Source organism: Harpia harpyja, chromosome Z, assembly GCF_026419915.1.
Source record: "Harpia harpyja isolate bHarHar1 chromosome Z, bHarHar1 primary haplotype, whole genome shotgun sequence".
Classification (NCBI taxonomy): Eukaryota; Metazoa; Chordata; class Aves; order Accipitriformes; family Accipitridae; genus Harpia; species Harpia harpyja.
In genome coordinates this window covers 31,587,347-31,609,117 of record NC_068969.1, presented here as the reverse complement: position 1 = coordinate 31,609,117, position 21,771 = coordinate 31,587,347, and the positions used below count along the sequence as shown (strand labels likewise).

At 36.9% G+C, this 21,771-nt stretch overlaps 1 protein-coding gene across 13 annotated transcripts in view; it reads right to left on the bottom strand.

Annotated features, from left to right (window-relative positions):
• MEF2C (myocyte enhancer factor 2C) overlaps positions 1-21,771 on the bottom strand; it is a 141,669-nt gene that overhangs the window by 11,021 nt on the left and 108,877 nt on the right. For 9 of the 13 annotated variants that reach the window (XM_052775577.1, XM_052775580.1, XM_052775589.1 and 6 more), the window contains 6 exons: positions 20,264-20,450; positions 19,058-19,105; positions 4,168-4,340; positions 2,872-2,895; positions 1,778-1,907; positions 769-904 (listed from right to left, as the gene is read on the bottom strand). In XM_052775577.1, the coding sequence (XP_052631537.1) occupies positions 769-904; positions 1,778-1,907; positions 2,872-2,895; positions 4,168-4,340; positions 19,058-19,105; positions 20,264-20,450 (698 nt within the window). The remainder of the gene's footprint in view (positions 1-768; positions 905-1,777; positions 1,908-2,871; positions 2,896-4,167; positions 4,341-19,057; positions 19,106-20,263; positions 20,451-21,771) is intronic. The other 4 variants (XM_052775583.1, XM_052775586.1, XM_052775584.1 and 1 more) reach the window with 1 other exon arrangement.

Sequence of the window (21,771 nt, the reverse complement as noted above, 5' to 3'; positions counted from 1 at the left end):
TTTGAAAATCATACTCTTAAAGTTCACTTCAATAAGCCAATAGGCTGCTTTTTTCAAGAATGCATTAGGTGATTTCCCTGTGTGAATTTTCACACTTTAAAAAATCCTGAAATGATTTAGCAGTGTGCTTCATCAATCTTGAATAAATGTCTTGAAATTAGCCACTAGAGGGCATGGATACCTATCCTCCTCAACACCGGCAAATCACAATGAGTTTTGTGGGCTTACAGTTCTTAGGCCTAATTATGTTATTTGCTTGTAGAAAACATTGCCAAAGAAATTAAACTTCAATGTCAGAGCTGAGCAGAAAGGAGTATGTGATTATCATATAAGGTTAAGGCTTAATCTCAGGTCAAATCATTATGTCACTCTTACTTGATTAAAAATATTTAGAAATTTTTCAGGTTTACTGTAAATGTGCTATAGTAACTGGAAATAAAAAGCATAAATGGCAAAATACAGCAACAGCACAATGCAAGTGTTTAGTTTGGTCTTTAGGAGTAAAATAAAATGCTATTTAAAGAAATACAGCGTAAAACAGGAACAGTAGTCATTACTACACTACTGAGAAAATGTCACAGACACAGAATATTTCATTGTAGCTACCCAAAAAACTTCTCATGAAATACGTAGTTCCAGTTTTGGGAAATGGAACTCTTACACATAGTGAATATGTACTGATATGTTGTCTTGATGTATTTCAGATTTGGGATTACTGGGTAGACTGAAGTCACTGTAGAACAATAAAATAAAGAAAACACTACTTACCCCAACTGACTGAGGGCAGATGGTGGCATGTTATGTAGGTGTTGCTGTTGCCAGCCAGTCACAGAACCAAGATGAAGAGCACTGGCTGTATTAAATCCAGAAAGAGATGATATATCTGCACTACTCAGAGAATATTCTAGATTTGAAAACAGAAAAGACAACAATTAAAAGAGAATTTAAGAGGAAGCAATTAAACAATAACTAGCATTGTAATTTTCACGCGCCACTTTATAAGCCTTTTAATTTTAATTACACCAATCACATTAAGTTGCAGCAGAAAAAGTATACCTTCCTCTACCCTCAACCCATTAACTTGGGAGCAAATAATGCACTAATAATTATTCTATAATTTAGCAGGGCTTTGCTGGATCCAGAAGATCCAAAGCATTCTTAGCCTGTATACCCACCATAATTACAGATGCATTCTCAGAGTCAAAGACTTGAAAACCATAACATTTTGGTTACAGTCTTCTTTGCAGAACCTAGCTGGCAGCCTGTGCCTGAACAACGCATGTCTTCTCTAAGAGCATTGGATCTGTATGCCAGCATGCTCTATACAGCAGCAATGTGCAATGGGAACTGGAAAGGACCTCTTCAGGCTTCATTTCTAGTCTCTCCCAGGTAAGTATGTGATAGCCCACAAAGTTACTGAACTCTGTTTTGAAGCCAGTGAAGCTGCTTGCTCCCACTACCCTTATGACTTCAGGAAGGTGCACTCAGCTACATGAAATTACCTGTGGAATTAAGAGGATTAAGAAATGTCTTTTAAGTTATGTTCTTTAACCAAGTCAATGGAGGAAAGCTATCAAAGCAGTTTTCCATTTGAACAAAACAGGTCCGTCTCAAGTTAGTGACAGATACAGAATAAGTAAATGCAGGGCAAAAGCATATCAGCTATGAATTTTTCGGTTTCTCCCAACAAACATTAGCTAATTCCTTAGTACGCTGATAGACATTTGTCAGCATCTTGCTCCCTCCCCCATCCTTTACATCTTGCACCCATACTTACCAGTACCATATGTTGTTGAGATGGCTGATGGGTATCCTCCCATCCCTTGCCCTGGTAGAGTAGGAGTTGCTACGGAAACCACTGGAGTAGCCAATGACTGAGCAGACTGGGAGTTATTTATCCTCTGATTCTTTTAAAGTAAGTAAAATAAACATATTATTGACTAGTTTTAAGTCAGTTGAGTGTATTAGCTTTCTGGGTATGTTGTCTGCATGAGAAATACAGGGTGATACAAATTTCTAGAAATTAATCATTTAACATGTGGCTTTTATGAACTCTGCCAACCCTATCATCTACAAGCCTTCAGGAGACCAGTTGTCACCATAGTAACCCATTACATCAGTATCTCCTAGGTAACTGAACTAGTAACAAGTAAGATTGCTTTTATCGTGGGTAGAAGAACAGATCGTGTGAAAAACTAATGAAATATGTAAACTCTATTCCCATTGTTTTCCTTTTCACTCAAATGGGGAAAAAAACAAACAAAAAAAAGGCAAAAAAAAAGAAAAAAAAAAGAAAAACAAAAAGCAAAAGAAAAAAGCTCCAAACCTACCCCTACTGGATTTTATTGTGCTTTGAATGTGGGGGGCACCCCGAGATTGCTGAACCCTGAACTCTTACCAGCAGATGGTGCTCTGACTACTTCGGTTTTTTGCAATGAACAAACTCCAAGAGTGTTAGGTAGCACAGCAGTTACACCCTTATCTTTAACTCCGGGGCACTAGATGTGGCACTGTAAAAATTGCACTAGAGAACGCTAGTCCTGTGAGTGGCAGGATAAAATGGCCAGAGAGCCACCAAAAAAAATGTCATAAGGCTGCACCATCTTCAACAGCACAATTTCACATGCTCTCGAAGCACCAGCAACAAGAAAGGTTTATTCTAGCATGCATAATTTGAATATGTGCAACAGCTGCACCTGGCCTTCCATATTGCTGTATTTCAAAAATTATGATGACCTTTTAGTTCACAAAATAGTTATGGTAAAGTTTTCCATTTTATTTCAACCAACACCTCACCTACAGAAGTATCAATCATACAAAATAACTGATTTTCTTTCCCTTGTTATTAAGATGAACATCACTACCACTTACCAGAAGCAGATCAACATCCTCAGACTGAGTGCATAGGAAAGGAGCATTAAAAATTAGTGAATATAAATATTTTTCCTATGATTCAGGTTTCTAGGCTAGGGAATAGCTTCATCTGATAAGGGCAGCAAATTAAACACTCTGAGCATAGTTTGGAAAAATAACACTCCATAGATCTCTTCTTTGTCCTTATAACGGGGTGTTTGTCTCAACTACGAGGACAATCTATCCGGTTTTCAGCACAAAACTTTCTCTAAGAAGTCATTAGTTCTTCCACAGCCCCAGTGGCTGCAGACTGTGTTGCTATACCTGGTTTCAGGAGACCTGACCATTCACAAAATCCCTTGGAAAGTATCAGTTTTAAGGACCTTGGAATAAATCATCTGATGCAGACATCTTGTCACTGCCTTGGTCAACTTTGAGCATTGCCCTGTAGGAAACCATTCATTACTTATCCTCTCAGAAGGCAGCATCACACTTATGGGGGGGTTTTAGTTTGATGTTCAAAGTTAATTTATTATGTGTCAAGCTCAAGTAACTAACTTGGAAGTTGTTTTAATAGTGTCTGTTACATAATGGAAAAATGTGTTTATAGTGTCACTTAAATTTAGCATCAAGATCCTTTTTAAATTAAGCTCACTTTTAATGTTAAATCACTCATGAATGATTTACTTGCAACCACTAACCGACTTTCGGAAGGGAACTACAAGATACACACACAACACCTTCAAGATTTAACCTTCTAGCATAATAGCCTGCCTAAATTTCGTTGATCCTGGCAGGAGATACAGCAGCTTCATGCTCCTTTTTGTCCTGCTCTATCTATTTACTACCTCTTATCGTTACAAAATTTGGCCTTTGAAGCTTAGAATGATAGAGTTCACATTAATTTAATTGTAGTTAATCTGCCATCTGCTGAGAGTCTGTGTGGCTAAATATTTAAGGAAAACATAGTAGGTTAGGAATACTCAGGGTTAAATTCAGCCTTCATAACAAATCCAGGAAAGGCTCTTCCAGCTACTAGGAAAGAGAGTGCAGAAGTTTAGACTGTGCAGGACACAGCTCCTATTTTGCAACTCAATAGAAAAAAAGGAGGAAGTAAATATGACTTCATAAAAGCAATTGAACAGGCTCTGCCTACATCCTCAGCTCGATGTCAAGCCTTAAGGTTAGACAGAAAGACCAAACAAGCAAGAACATGGAAAGTTATTCAGCTGATACTAGTTGCTGGAGCAGGCCTTGAAATTCCTAAACATCTCTTATCTGAAGGAGATAAAAGAATCTTTGAAAATGCATTACCACTGATGGCATTGTATTCTTGCTGCCAGGTGGAATAAGCACACGGAGATCTGGTTTACGGTTGTTCATTCCCAAATTCATTGGAGGCGGAGATTTTGCTTGCATATTCTTGTTCAAGTTGCCAGGTGAGACCAGCAGACCTGGTGAGTTGCGGGGGTTGCCATATCCATTTCCTGTTTAGGTAAAAAAAAAGAAAAAAAAGAAAAGAAAAAAGAGAGAGAAGGATTATAAACTCTAATGTATTTTCTAAGACTGAACACTAAAAATGGCAAATGAAACAAAGCAAGGTAAATACCTGTGTCATGTAATGTACCTTTATAGAAAAATACAACACATGCCATATTTGGAACAAGTGGTCTAAAATGCTTTCTCTCATGGCAGCCAACATCTCAGTGATGTGCTGAAATTAACTCGATTATATGACTCTGTTTACAGCACTGTGGTATACAGCACAATATACCGTGCACTTAAAAGCAGACAAGATCTAACATTTGCCTTACAAGTGAATCAGGAAAGTCAGACAAACTTATGGCTTAAAAAAATGTCAAAGCTATGCTGTGTTTTCTCGACAACTAGAGAGGATTCTGCCTTGCCTGACTCAGCCCTTTCCAGGTCATGATTTTGTTTTGTTTTTAAACAAAGGATGAGTATAGCAAGGCTATAATTTCCAGAAAAGGCAGGGGGAGGACTAGGAAAATTCTTAAATGTTTTTGGCTCTCTTTCACCACACTTTTTGGACCTGATTCTGTCAACACTAAAGTCAATGGGAGCAAGAGCATAACCTTATTTGGAAAATACCACTGTATCTTTCATCTTCATCTCTCTGCTGCTTTCTCCAAGCCCCAGAACAATACTGACAGGCAAATGCTTCATTTGCCTTTTTCAGAAAAGGGTTTCCTTCTCTCACCATGTAGTACTGACAACTGTATATCCATAAGGTTACTGACCTACCATTCCACTAAAAATGAGACCTTCTTATTTCATCTGCCTAAGTTCACCTCTTACCCACACAACGTCTGGGGAAAGAGATGACTTTGTGGTGTAGCATTGAAATTCTCTCTGCACAGGCTCAAGAGAGACAGAGAAACTGCCCGGTTGTAGAGAGGGAATAGCATAAAAACTAGTACAGAAAGAGACAACTTTCACGGATAAATACCGAGAAAACAAATGCTAGGGGAGACTTTCTGTTCCATGCTCATCTTTTGTTCACAGCTTGCAAGCTGCGACACAGAACCTAGAAATAGCGTGGGAAGATGAGCTAGCGAGTGTGGCAGAGCCCTCTGAGTTGGAAGCCCTGCACCTTCAAATTTCCTCTGCAGTCCCAAAGTCAGTGAAGAACTCCGTATCGCACTTTTTTTCACACGTGAAATGGGATTTACAGCCCTAAAGGACATAAATGGATTATGGAACTGAATTTGACAAAGTCTATGAGGTGGGCATAAAAATGACAGTACCTGACAGAGAACCTATCTTCTGGTTAGGATAATGAAATGTGTCCAAGCATGACTAACATTAACTCAAGTTTTTAATCCGCAAGCACATCAGCTAATTGTATTTATCAGATCAGCAAATCCATGGAAAAAAAAATCTGTCAAAGGCTATTAAATACAAAACCACCCCTTCAGGCTCTGGAAGACCCCGAACTGTGAACACTAGGCTTAGAACACAGGAAAAGTATCACAAAAGGCTCGACTTCCATATTTGTGGGGTACCTTTAGTCACTGGTCTGGCCTGGCTTGTTTTTTCTCATGCTTTTTATGGTAATCTCCCAAGCCTTTGTGAAAAGGAATTAAGATGAAAACTTAGAAAAACTCAGATCACTTCAGAGATTTTTTATTAAAATATTTTTCATAGTTAATCTTGTTGTTTATTTCCTTAATAATATCTTACAGTCAGTGAGATAAAATGAGTTAATGAAAAAAGTGTATTTTACACTTATCAAGCTAAAATAGCAGAACACTGTCAAGAATTTTCCATTTTGTGTCAGTAGGCTTTTTTTTTTAAATGAACAATTGCTCTCAACATGGATTTGCTACATATTGTGCTCCAATTAATGCTATGTGTTACTAGAGGCAGTGAAATTAGAAGGGGCATTTTGAATATACAACAATATTTCCTTCTAGAATCTACAGTGGCTTTTAAAAGTTGATATTTTACAAACTGAATACTGAAAAACTAATGACATGGAGAAGGGATCAAGAGAAGAAACTGAAGCAAAAGCAGAGTTTCTCTGGTGTTGGTTTCATACAGGAGCTATTTTACCAGCAGGAAGTAAAACTGCCTTGTGAAATCTGTTGTATGACAAGCATTTGCTCGGAGAATGAAAATGAAGCTGTTTGAAGAAGCAGTATATCTTTTTTAGTTCTATGATACACAACCTAAGATATTTAATGAAACAGCATGCACTGTAACCTGTATGTTTCTTTCTATAGTTGTGATTTTTTGAGAATAGAAACCTTTACAAGAAAGAACTCCCATTTTCTACACCAGATTTACTTAGTATAATTTACTATTAAAAATTAAGAGAAAGAATACATCTGTATAAAACTTTACTTTTCAGAAACTTTTGTCTGACCTCTATATTATTTACCTACTGATGTAAAATATTTTGAACAGTGATAACATTTCTTACATTTATATTTTTAGAACATCAAATTATTTTTAAGAACTACTGCAATCTTCTCTTTACCAGTAGATTTCTGCTGTTCATGGCATATTATGCCAGCTAGCATTTTGGAGCCATATAATAACCATTCCTCTTTCCAGCCACCAAATTGTTATTCTTTTGGTATAATGCGGATTCAGGAATGTAAGACTGTGGACCTTAAACCAATGATACAGAAACCCATCATTTGAAAATCAGTGATGAATGCATGCATGTGGTTTACAGTTAAGAAGAGTCTGCATTTAAACCAGCTCTTTAAGCCGTATCCTCTTTACTCAGAAAGCTGTGGCCTGCTCTGAGGCAGCTGTCCCACCTTCAGACAAATCCACTGAAGAGAATGGCCTCATTTACATTCAGAGGCAAAAAAATGTATAAGACTTCTAATATACAAATTAAACTTTCCTTCATCCTATACTTTAAAATTACACTCTGCCTGGACAATTATCAATTTAGATGTGACTGTATGCAGAACATCGCATTCCACTATCCACTTAAAAGCGCAAAAATTATATGTCATGTATGAATGGATTTCCTGATTATAGATTATAGGAAAATGAAAAACAGATGGATTTTAAAGCAAGTTGGCTTTACATTTTTATTTGGTTAAAAGCCATATTTTTGCTGGAATAGAACATTTTTAAACATTACGGATATAACTTGTAACGTATAATGAAAATAAAACCAGTAGATACACAAGTTTTAAAGGGCATATGTCAGAATTTGTAAATTTAGAGCATTTTCAATTCAAGAAGTTTTCAGAGAAAATTATTTTTCCTCGTGTTGTTTGTTATACTGACTTGAAAGAGTAAAAATATTTTATACAGAAAAAAGCCTGTTTCTAGACAGAACTAGTGGAGCAGCACGTGTCATGAAATGCAGTGCCAGACTTTGTATTTGGACTAATGGCAGAATATAAAGACAAATGCTTTCTGAGCATAGAATGCTCTTCTTGGGCATGTTCCCACATTCTGCATTTAGGCACAAGTGCCACTGACTTTAGAAGGAATTCTGTCCAAGTACAGACTGCATGATTAGTCCCTGCAATATCACTTTTAAAAAACATCCAGAAAAGTTATTTTTGTGCACCAGTAGTTAGTCAGTCAAGAAGAATTATTAAAAAAAAAATTATTTACTCATGGAAAACTATGATTTGAACTATGTTACAAATTCATGTACTACTGTCTTAAATGGTCACTTACGTATTTTAGGAATTTAAGGGCACGAGTAGGGCACAAGTTTATTCAGGACAGGACAGAGAGCAAAGTTTACTTCTCTTCTTTCACCCCCCATTAGTAACTCCTGTACCTTACGTGTAGTTTTGGTCATTGGTGTTATAGTGGTTGCAAAGTGGTTGCAATTCTTGATATTCTCAGAGTTAGGGCAATAACTCTGTACTGAGCATTAAGTCAGGAAACTTTCCACATGTTAAGGCAACACAAATGAGGAAAGAATAAATTATTTCTGTATCTCTCAACATTCTTGAACAGCACTGTCACAACTCGAAGTCTTTAAGTCTTGAAAAACTGGAAAATTTTTGTATTTTGATTTCTTAAAGTTTTGAAGCTGTCATGTCCCTACTTGTTGCTTTTTAATTCGTGATTGCAAAGATACAAAAATATACTGAATGAAAAAACCTCTGTGGTAGTCCTAGAAGAACAAAGAACAAGACACACGATTTACATGTCCTTTCTTTGATGTCTTTTACATTTACTCTAATGCTTTTCAGTGACCATACGGTTTGAGAATTTACAAGATCTTTAGGAACCTGGGATGCCTACCTCCCATTAATTTGAATAGGAAAAGAGCTTTCAAATTCTTGAAAAAGTTTCAAGAAATACTGATGGTCCTTTCAAGTTTCTAACAAGCGTATGCTCTTAGTTGTGGAAGTTATCATAATTCTTCCAAGAAGAATATGAACATTCTGTTTCACAGAGGATTCCTGCTCCTTGCCGGGTTATGTTAAATGCACATCCCATATCAATGACATTATGACTGACCACCAAGCCTCTCAAAAAGAATGTTAAATTTAGAATGAATCTATATAAGCATGAGAGCCAACTATGCTATAATTTACCTCCACTTCAATATATATATATTAAAGAATCAATGCAGTAATAGAAATTTTGCTAAATTTACACCCAGTTTTGCACTCTTCACTCAGTTCATTTTCCAACTTTCTGGAGGAATGGTAGTTGTTCTTAAAATTAATTAAAAGGCAATGAAAGGGTTCCTTTTCTCTCTTACATCTTACTTTTTTTTTTTTTAATGCATACACACTGCTGGAACAGGCTATGGTTTACCATCCAAACAAAATAGATACCAACAATAAAGCACAAATGGCAGGAAGCTGTACTGGTGTTCACCTAAACATAATTTTAAAAAGAGATAATTGAAGGTTCTTACTTGCACATTGCATGCCAGTCATTTCACAGTACGTGACCTCTACTAACTGCAAGCGGTAGAAGAAAACCAATCTGCAGATATGCTCACCCAGAAAAAAGAAAATCTTTACGTTAAAGTAGCTGCCCATTCCCACAACATTACACTAATGGACCTTCTTTACTGAATTACTGGAGGCAATTCAGACAGATGTGGTACGTAAAACCTACTGACTTTGTGTGAAGGAATTCTCAAGCATCTTGTGAAATATCAGCTGCTTTTTGAACTGAAACAGGCTGAAAGTGCTGTGAACGCATAGACATTTGGACAAATGGGAAGAGAATGAGGAGAAAACTATCTCAATAACTCTTTGTTACAGTTTTAGAAAACAACCATTTAGAAATAATGTAAATAAAAAGGTAGAGATTCCTACAACAATATAAGACTAAGTTGATATCCAGGTCTGTCTCTAACTCACTTATTCTTGCCATGCAGGTTGTATAACTGTTAATGGGAAGTTCTTGCTCTTAAGTCTAAAGCTATGTAAAGGGCTCTAATGGCACTACAGTAGTCCTGCACTGGGAAAAAAGACAGTATTTGGGAATCACTAAAATACTGCTAATTCTGTATGCAATTTAGGTGTACATGGAGGGCCACCTGCACTAGGACTGCACAAAGCTAAAGGTTATACTGTGCATCCCAAATCACGATTCTGGGTGTTAGCGAGATCTCATTTTAGAAACCAGGCAAGTGTCCACTGCTTCCACTGCAGGGGAGGTAGATGGTCTCATCAAATTTCCCAAGGAAAACTGTGTGTATGATCTGCTTATATTTGCAGTACATTATGAAAAAGTGACTTCTCTGTTCTGTGGCTCACATTTTTCAGTCTTGCTATGTCCCTGGGCTGGTTCAAGCACTTAGTCTCAGATCCTACGTACTGAGCCAGTATGGGTCTTACTGCTAAATTTCGTGTTTCGTGTCATTAACACTCCTCTAACCAGTCTTAGGGTTCCCCTCACGGGGCCTGATCCAGACCCCCACCCATGGGCCGACATCCCATCCCATCCCATCCCCATCCCCATCCCCATCCCCACGGAGGTGCCCGATGCCTGGGGCTGGGTCTGCTCCGGCGGCTGCCCCCTCGCCAGCCCCGCTCCCTGGCTGGGGCAGTGGGATGGGTCCTGGCTGTGAAGCCTTGCCCTGACACCCCCAGGAACCTCTGCTGTTCCCGGCCCCCAGCTGCCCCCAGCCCCCAGGGTGTCCTGGCGGCATGTTCCTCATCATGAAAGAATTAAAAACCAACTCTTCCTCTTCAAATCTTCATGTCGAGTACTGCCAACTAACTTAGTGAACTGTGTACATGGATGAAGTAGTCGAAATTATTTCTAACCCCGGGGCTAGTGCCATACAAAATTTGGAACGTCCTTACAGTCTACTCTATGTGGAATATTTGCAGGTGCACACAACTATTGCTGGAAAAGGGCATGTGTATCCCATACTGCAGCAACTGGGCTCAGATTTCTTTCAGGACAAAGACAATGCTTCTCAGGCAGAAGTTGAAAGTGAAGAAGTGGCTCTTTGGCCACCTGACAATGGGGAACACGTTGCAAAACACACTTCTGGAAATCTAAGGACATGCCATGAATCTAGGAGGTGAGAAATCTGAGATGCTTTTTCAGCCAAATGGAGAAATAGGTGAGTTTATTTAGATGTAGAATGAGAGACCATGAGAACAGAAACCTGACCTGTGCATCACAGACCATTACACTTCATGCAAATACTTTACTGCTGAGTCAAGTGCATAACTAAGTACATGGCAAACTAACCTGATCACTAACACTGTGGTTATGTTTTATTGCTATAATAAGATCCGTATTTAAATGTTTCTAAAGTAGTTCTGGCACTAAGTATTCTCACATTTTAGTCTAGGTGTTCACACCTTAATAAAATAAATGTAAAGGTGGCACCTGACTGCCTACAGAATTAGCCTGTGGCTACGCACATAAGGAACTGTGAGCAACCCTTCAAAACATTTCTTATTGCAATTAGGTTTCCCAAGCTGCAGGCTGATATTTCAGCACATATCTGGACTCCCTCCTTGCAACCTTTGGAACAGGGGTATATCACACAGGCAGTGAGGGTCTGTTGCAAATTAGACACTGAGAGAAGGGGGAGTGCTTTTCCTTCTTCAAAGATGATCATCCTTATTCCTTCCTTTTTTGCTCAGCAAAGAAACAGAGCAATAGATGATCCAAGTCCAGGTCTTGTTTGTGTTTTTCTTAATTTTGCAGTACAGTTACTATTGTCAGTATGCTTATATTCTTACATTGTCTGATTATAGCATCTTACTATTTACTTTCATAATTCTTTAATGGCAGCTCATTTCAGGAATCTCAGAACGTATAGCTTTAATGCAGAAACACTATCTTTCCTATATCTTTACTTCTGATGGTATTGATTCACTGATTTCCACTTCCACAACACTATTCTGTTCTAATATGATGATTTATCAATAGTTATGCTCATCTCAGAACACATATATTTCAAGTTATCTTGTTTGGCTTGAAGCTTCACTTAATCAGTACAGTAACTAAGTTGTAATTATTGAGACGAATCACTTAAGAAAATTACACAGTGGTCTTCAGTTTTGTGCTTTATAAATATTATACATCTGTAGATCAAATATGTGGGCACTGCACAATAAGCATCAGAACTATATTCCTGTGTGTTATAAGTTTTTAAGGTCCAGACAAAATGCCAGGGATCAGAGAATCATTTAAAAGTGTCTTACCATGGCAAAACAGCTACCCTGCCCCTGCCACAGGTGTTGTAGCTGCTACCATGAGGAGCAGGCAGTATAATGTCCCTGACCTTGCGTAGTGCTCCCTCCTCACTCACCCTTCACATTTGCAAAGGTTAGTCCACGGTCTACGCTAGGAATGCGGTGATCTTCCACACTAAAGTTTAGTCTAGTCGGAGAGGTCAACACCAAAACTTTAGGGTGGTTTTCAAGCTGAAATTTAGCTTGCATAACAGCTTTTCTGAAAATCTTGCAGTAACTGGCACAGGCCTGATCTCTTAACATGCGCAGGATGCACAAATCATATCTGGTCCTCACCTGGCTGAGATAACCCCCTCTCCAAAATATGTTTTCAGGACTTAGCTGGCCTCTTATGATTATAAGTTAATTCTCATAAAGCAATTAAATTATGCATATTAAGAGCATGTACCTTCATCTTGCATGCTAGCTGAAAAGATGCTCCATTCTAGTCCTGTTTATGCAAAAAACATTTTTTCTTTTTTTTTATATGAGCTGTTCTAGAGTCAGAAGAAAGGAAAAAAACCTGAATTATGTCAGAGAGAACACTATATTACTGAAAAATGTAATGTTTTCTGAAGATATATAGGAGAAATATGAGCCTGAGAAGAGCAGAGGACATACCTCGCCTCTTGACTGCCTGAGTGAGACCCTCTGACAAATCATCTGCTTTCAACAAATTATTTGCTGATGACAAATAATTTCCTTTTTTGGGTATTTGAAATCAATTATCATTTTTGGGAAAAATGCTTTTTAAATGAAAAATATTTCATAACAAGAAGTAATTCCAATTATAAACTGAACACATTATTTGAAAATGTACTTTCTTGTTTCCCCAAAGAAATTTTAGAAATAACTGTTAAGATTTTTTTTTTTTATAAACATATAGCTAAAGGTAAATTGTTGATTTTTGTTAAATGCATAATTATTGAAAAATGAAGAATGCACAATTTAAAATTCAATGTCAGGAAAATTTCAGGACTACATATATTAAACACAAATGATATATACTTACATTTTTAACTTATCAATATTATTAGAACAGATACGCACACAAAAGGAAAGTGTTTTGCACATAGATAATACTACTTAGATTTGTTCTGGAATTTAAACAGATGCAAAGAAAAGATCAGTGACTAACCCACCCCTGCCTCCCCTGGCTTTTATTTCTGGGAGACTGTTCCAACTGTAACCAAAGGAAAAATTAGCTTGCAAGAGATGTGGAGAACAAATGGAATTTATGGATTGAATATCTTCATTGGAGAATCATGTTAAAAGTTAAAGGGCAGGGGTCACATTAATTTAATACTGCCAGGAGCTTCCACATGTGGCTGCAGTCCCCACTTCAAGAGGTTAAAAGCATTTCTTGCTTTCTTTCTCAGACCAAAGTCATTGCTGCATTCCAGATCCAGGAGGCATCAGCTATCTCTTTCAGGACTCAGGATAGGCATGAAATCCAGATGTTTGCTGATTTGCAATGCCTTCTTATATTTTCTGAATTTGAACAAGGATATGGACTGGATTGTGCAATGTGGTGTCTTAATGAGCAAGAATGCACAAAACCCCCTGTCTCACCAAAGTAAAGCATAAAATTCCCCCAGACTTCACTAGGAAAAGGACTTCATCTAAAGAATCCAAATTATTCTTGAGGAACATTTGAAACTGCTTGTCGTAAAGGAAAAGAAGTCAATCACGCCTGTCTTTAAAATCCCACTTACAAAGAACCACAGTTTGTATGACTTACTTAATTGTTCATTACATGTGAACTTAGGGCTTTCTCCCTTTCAATCCTTTCAAGCTGTCTTTTTATAAATACAAATATTGAGACACTGTTGATTAGAGAGATGATGAGACAGAGAATAACTAAATAAATTACTAAGTCAACACTTACACAACTGATGGAAACCTAATAAAGGCCAAATTTTCACAGATTTTCATTGAGGTTTACTCAGAGCTTACATGGATCTCTTCATTGGTAAGAGATCACATGAGTTAGCTGAAAATACATGCATCCAACCTTTGTATATGACACCATTTGCAAGATTTTTTTGATTTTACATGGACAGTAGTATCTATGCTTTCAAACTTATTCTCACAGTTTCACTGATGTGATGTTTACCTGTACGAAAAGAGTCTGAATAAGCTGTATAAGACAGATCAGTTGCTTAGGGCAGAAATAGGACTTAATTTTGGAAAGGCCTGTGTTGACTGCCTACACATACATGAAATTCAGGTACTGCTGGACAGACTATTTCCTTCATACTATGTATTAGAGCTGTCAGACAAGTTCTAGCGTTCTCCCTGCTTTATCACAAATCTCCTACCTTTAGGTACTTCCCTTAAAACACTGAACCCCCCCCTATATATCCTCCTTATGTGGAGGAAAGCTTGAAAAGGCAACACTTAATGGCATAATATGAGTGGAAAAAAAGAAAAGAAGAGCTGTTATATTTTTCATTTCTTATCCCCCTCCATGGTTTTAAGCCAACCTGCCAATTTATGAGTTCTTATTGTTTGGATTTGGCACTATTGCATCACAAACTATGTTATGAATGACTGCATGTTCTTTCTTTTGGACTGTAAACTTCCTTGGACAGGAACTATTGTTTACTATACTTTTGCACCACATCTTGCCCAATCTTTGGATCAGAGGTCTGTGGGTGACTGCACTCATCAAGTAATAAGGGAAGGGCAACAACTTATCATGCTCTCCCTGGCAAACCCAGTTCCAACAGGTTGCCCATAAACTGTGGTTTGGGAATCATTGTTCTAAGCTCACTTGTTTATTTAACATATTCCACACTTGTAGCCTAAGAATTATCTTCTCTTGACTATGCCAAGCATGATTTCAGGGCACAGTGGAGAATATTTATGTAACCATTTAATTTTTTAATTTTTGTTTTTAGTATTAGTTTGCTTATTTATATTTATATTTTCAAAAGACACTAATGCAACTAGGTTCCTTTGAAATCTTTGCTTATTTTCAGTACTGCTTGTAGGCTTATTTGGGCAGATTGCATCTTTTTAGTAAATCACTCTTTTTTGAGACGATACAATCCAGATTGCCTCTACCCTGAGGGCTTGTAAATTAAACCCCCCTACTACTACGTATATTCCCATGTGGCTTGAAATACTAGTAGAATATATAATACATTCACCCACAGTCAGTACATGACCAAGAAAAGAAAAAGGAGCAGGAAAGCACTAGCAAATTATGATATTGCCTGGCAGATCCAGGACCTCAGCCCTCAGAAGATGAGAAGGCAACTGTTAGCTTGTGGTTAATTTCCAGAAGAAAATGACTAGCTGCTGAGTTATAGGTAAATAAGGGATTCAGTTATTAAAAAGACATGGGATGAATTTTTCAAAATGCACTACTGATCTTTTCAGTTTCTAATGATTTTAAAGAGGTTTAAAGGTTGAGGTTGAGGATGCTTGATTTAAAGAGAACAAGCACTTAATCCCTCAGACAGCATTTGTAGAGTCCCAAGTACTTTTGAATAACTTGCTCCTGTAGTTTAACAATAATGTCAAGATGGAGGCAGTACAGAAATCAAATAGTGAAACAAATCACTGAAAGTGAATAAACAATTAAAGCAAGTATATTTTTTATTATACCTTCCTGGATTTAAAACTTGAGATTGAATTTTCCCTTCAATTTTATTATTTATAGTGGTTTAAAACATAAAGAAATTCTGTTGATTTATATGGGTTTATTCTATTCAAAAGAAAACTTAATTATAAAATACAAAATGTCATAATCTGAAAACTGTATAAAAATGAAAAATATAACTCAATCTAAAAATATAACTCAGTTTGAAAATGAAAAGTATAAAGTACAGATGCAAAGAAAGACATCCCCCAATACTGTGTAATTTTGATTTTAAAACTATTGAAAAATTTTTAAAGTTTTAATCTTTCATGAGGCTTTCAAAATAAATATTGAGCCACTGTATAAAACTAGAGTTCACATAATTTACAGTGCTAAAACCTTGTAGACATTATTTATTTCTGGTCAAGTTACTGTTAAGTTTTTTTGTTAAAGACTACACTCCCTAAAAATTCAAAGAACTTTCACATAGTCTATTATGTAAACACATAACATGTCACTTAGTCTTCATATTAGTTATGGCATAAACTAGAATCATTTTAGAGCATACCAATTTGGCTCCAAAAAGTTCTTGTTCCCTCTTTCAATCAAAAGCCTCTGGTTTGAGAAGACAGTGCCAAAGACATTGCTGTATTTATAATTTAGCAACTATACTAAATGTGAAGTTCACTCTAATTTTGTTGGCAGTTGCTACTATCACATGATAGAAACTATTCGATCAGTGTTTGGCTAAGAACAAATTTACTTTAACGAACCTGAGATAACCTTGGTTTAACTTAAAAATACCACTGATGGTATTTAGTTGTGTAGGATAATCAAGAAGTAGTCAGCTTTTTAAAGTTCTATTTATGTCTTGGGTTGACTCCCAAGGTAAATTGTGGATGATTTCAGGGTTATTACTTGAAATAATCCAAACCAACAAAATAACATACTTCTCAAAACACTGGCTTAACTAATCTTTTTCCATTTCCGATATTGCAGTTATAATGCAATTTGTTATAATGTAATTTGTTAAAGTAGTACAGAAACTGAGGCCTGGTGTTAGTAATCAAAAGTAGTTTCATTTTGTAATAGCAGAAATGAAACTCTTTAGACTCTTCTTCTTGGAGTATGTTATTTTGAATATATGCTATTTTTGGACACTGCAGAAAAATGCAAATTCATAATGTTCTAATTTGGCCAGAAACATGAACCCCAACAGATTAAACCACATGCTCATTCTACCAGCTTCTAAGATGCCAAATAGAAGAAAACACAGAGGTCTCTGTTTCTTGTGAAGAATGATGAACAAAGAGAACTTTTGATGTTTATTCTTCTGCACCCTAAAGAAAGAGGACTGTCCAAAATAGTGCTATTGTGGAATGATGCGACTAAGACAGAGGATTCAACCTTATCGTGACCTTTTCATCTTTCTTCAGCCCTGTATCAAATTCTTCCTACTGCTCTGCCTTTAAGAGATTTAGAAAACACTTCTTTAATGGTGTTTAAAACTCTTATTGCCAGATAAAGAACAAAGACTATTCACACAATTAAATATTTATGATGCATTCCTAGCAATGCCCCTCATACGTATGCCCCTCAAATCAATTGCCTACTCCAAAGTTACATTGCTTGAGAGCTTAATGCATAACACTGTGTGCAGGAAATACAAATTCTTAATTTGTAAGTAAATAATCAAGCTATCCCTCTTCCTATGCTTATATATGCTTTTAATATATTTCTGAGAAAAAAATGTATTTAGAAAGAATATAAATTTTCAACTGGCGTATTGATATACAGATTTTATTAAGCACAAGGATTATTAAGCTAAATGCGTGTGTAGACAAACTTTTATTTCAGTATGTGTCCCTTTTAAAAGAAAACATTGCCGCCTTTACTAATTGCTTTCCAGCGTCTTTTTAAAGGAACAGGGAAACCAGGAACGAGGCAATGGTATTTCTTAATAAGACAGTAGAGGGAGCTCCTTAATAGGGCAATCAATTTCCTACCCGACTCCCTCCGTTGCCATTCCTGAAGTTTCGACTGTGCAAGAGGTTAAAAGGAGATGAAATGCGAACATCGCCAGAACGAATCTTTCTTTAGCTGTGTTTCGCAGGCTAACAAAAGATAATTAACAAAACTGTAATTTTCTATCGTGCTTTCTTTTTTTGAGAACAAAGGAGACTAATAGCTAAGTTCCTGTGGTCTGCCTTCCCTACTCCTAAATTAATACAAAATGACCCCTCAAAGCTTCAGCATGCATTTAAAGTGCCTTTTTGATACAATGCTGTGCAGTTTCAATTTTACTACAAATGCATCACACAAACATCTGTGACTCATCTATGCATGAAGATAAAAGGAGGGGTGGTCTAATGCAGGCTGAGAAGAGCCACGAAAGAAAAGATCACTATATCCAGAATTTCTTTATAAGTAATTTTATGAGACAACGTCAGAATTGGCATATATATCAGCCTTGGATTATAGTGCACAAAATGGATCTTCCAACTATTTTTCCATACAGTTCTTTCTGAAAGCAAGATTTTTAACCCAGTAAAATTGGATGTGCTCCATGTTTTACCACTCAGCTTATTTTCTTCGAACATATGTGTTTACTTCTCAAACTGAAACAGTAATCTTGCCATTGTCTTTTGTAATCCGTATTTGTAATAATGCAACATTGCTGACATTGCTAACAGACCACTGAGTTTACTGAGCAAAGGGGACTATTCTGACAGCAGTGCTTTGATAAAACAGACCTTAGCAAGTACAGTTTTCATTAGTTCTATAGGAGCAGGACTAAAGGGGCTAATCTTTTTCTCTGCATGGGTATTTTGAAAATCCTTGCCCTGTTGTGTACCAAAGCACTTAAGCAAATACATAAAAGTAAGCTTAAGTTAATTACTGATTATTTAAGTAAATGCTAACAGATTTTGCTGACTATCAATGGTCTTAGAGCAGGGGCTTGAAATCAAATCTGTGCTCAGCAGATTGAAGTCTGATGAGCGACTCAATATTGAAATCTTTACTCAAGTTTAAATTCATAAAACAAAACCCCAATTCCACTAAAGTCAAAGGAAAAACTCCCTGTGACTTAAAAAGGATCAGGGTTTCTGACGCTGGCATCAGTAGAAGTTTTGCCTGAACAGGGCTATGCAATGGACCCAAAAGTTTTTACAGAAAGGCTAACGTGAAGGAAAGCAGACATTTGTATCTGCAGAATTTGTTGAGGTGTAAGGTTTTTGACATTGCTGAAAACAAGCCTCTTCCTACGAATAAGAGAAGCAGAAGTATCAACTCCCCATCCCCCAGCTGGGGGAATTAAACCGATGCCCATCACTTTCTAATATCCCACCTCCAATATGGAGCTATTTTAGGACTCAGCCTTTGAAGGAAGTCCTTTGTTCACCTAGAAAGATAAATACAAACTCTTTCTCTTTACCTGCACTGGTGCCAGCACCGGTTGTGAGGTCCCCACCCATCAGGCCACCTAGGGTGTTGAAATGAAATACTACAAATGAGCACGATAAATTGTAACAGGCAAACATTCAAAACATTTTCTCTAACTTCAGATGGCCTGCTCCAGTACCCACCACTGTTTTCCTCTGACTTTAATAGGCATCAGATTGGACCCATAGTCATAAAACTGTAATGTTTAATGTTACCCGTACGAGACATTTGCCTTCCAAGGACAAAATCGGTACTACACAACATTTTACCATTTTATTTTCATACTTCCACAGCATATGAAAAATCAATTCTATTTGAAAGTTATGTATAGTAGTCCTTCATTTGAAAACTATCTTTCCTTCAGTATTAGTCAGAAAAGCAAAGGCTTCCACGTAGGATTGGGAGGAATAGTCTGAAGGTTCCTGGACAAGAATTTAACTCAGAAGCTGTAATATATATTTACATAGCTTTTAATTTTAATTTCCTCAGCCTTTCATAGACATTCACTCCAAGGATTTTTAAAACTTCTCTTTGACCTTGGGGACCTCAGATGGTTCTTTGAACCTGGTATACTTAAGGATCTTGATGTTCTTTCGGCCAGACAGATTGAACAAACTTAATCCCCATTTATCCTATTCAGAGGTGAGCCCTCATCATCACCAGAGCAAAGCCCAGCCTCTTGCTATACAAGGCACTCAAGTACAGAGCTCAACTAACGTTTATCCATCAAGGAACTTCTGAATGCATAAATAATAATAAAGTCTGCATTTAGCCTCTAGACTGACGATTTAAGTAATGAGTGTCCTATCTTACTTGCTTCAACTTGTTTGAGTTGGCTACATTTTCTCCCCTGCCCCCTTAAGCTTTATGGTATAGTGAGTTCTTGCATGAATTAAGTAGAGAAGTTGCCTTTTTATGAAACAGCAAATTGTCTGCCCTTTTATCCTTTACTGATTTCCTTTAATCTTCGTCAATATTCCGCTTTTTCTAGAACTTTTTTTTTTTTTTTAATTTTATAAATTGGGAATAGAAACCCCTTTGGCTCTTCTTTTGATTTTTCAACACAGCAATTTTGGACAAACTGTTATGACTGGTAAAAACAGAGTTCTTGTTTCTCAGGGTACAGTTTAAAGTGACCTAAGGCACAGAAGCAGCTGATAAAAGAGCATTTAAAGGGATGGGATTGAACAGAGCCTACCTGTGTTACCTGCACTTGGAGGCCGATGTGTCACGCCAGGAGACATGCTATTTCTTTGCAAAGAAGGATGAGCCAGCGGCAAAAGGTTGGGGTTTCCCAGTGAGCTGACTGGGTTACTGTATACCAAACTGTTGTGGTTGGACACTGGGATAGAAACTGGCATCTCAAAGTTTGGTGGTGGAACAGCCTGTACAAGCAAAAAAGGGAAACAAAGACGAGAATAGTACAGAAGCACAACAGCCTTCAAGTACAGTTACTCTATATTTAGTTGGAATATTTTGTAGTTGGTGGTTAAAATATTTACGCTCTCCCTCCTCCCCCAAGAGTCAAGAGAAGAGTTTCAAAAGAGTTACCAAGGCTTTTAAATATGGTATTTCAAATCATGATTCCATCTTCCTTTAATGCAGCTTGCACATTTACTTTGTAAGAACTGGAAAGATTTTTTTTCTTTTTCTTTTTCTTTTTCTTTTTTTTTTTTTTGTTTAAAACAAACCCCTGCTTTATGAAGCTTAATTTTCTTTTTCTTTCATTCCGTGAAGTTGTAATTGTTCACTTGTGATATCTTAATCTAGTGTCGCAGATGACTGCAAGATCAAAGGTACATGATTATGATGACTTCATCACATGGATAAAAATTAGGAGGGATGGAATGCAAAAGGGAAAGCTTTAATTTCAGCTTATGTTGCTGTAGCAACCAGAATGATCCCAAATCATGTTAAAGGCACCAACACAGTAAATTACTTTTTTTTTAAAGTTTCTATCTTAGCTTGGAGGGGCTTAAAAGAAACAAAGTTATACTACGGGACAGGTAGCAAATACAAGAAGTTCAGATACACACCAGTCTTTGGGTTCTTTGTGTTTGGGGTTTTTGGGGGTTTTTTGGTTTTTTTTTTTCGGTTGGGTTTATTTGTTTGTTTTAATTTGTTTTGGTTTGTTTTGGTTTGTTTTTTGGGGGTGGTGGTGGTGTTTGGTGACACCTTTTCAATACACTGTTTTCATGCTTTAAGGCAGGATCCTCTCCTGAGCCAACTTCATTTGCAAGAATCCCTTTCAAAAAAGAGCCAAATTATGGACCACTCTGACAGAGCGTGTGAGGACATGTAGTACCTGATTCTCACTATGCTCCCAGAAAGCCCAACTCGGGTTTCCTTGGTTGGCTGGTGGGTTTGCTGTTTGGGGTTTTCTTGGGTGGCAGTTGCCTGAATTTCTTTAAAATTTATGACTTTTGTGGCATTCAAATGCATTAGAACTCCATATTTAATTTACTTGTTTTCAAAATAATTAATTTCTTGCCTTTGTGAAGGGAAAGAAAACGTTTTCAGAATTACCTGACAGCATTTTATATGTTCAAATACCTGAATGCAAATGAAGTACCCCTTAATTCGCCATTTAAAAATCTTATAAGCTTCAAGAGTCTAAACCCATCAAAAAATTCTTTAAACCAGCCTTGTAACAGCTTCAGAGGGAGGAAATCACAGATTTTAAATTTGTTGTTGGCAGCTGATAGT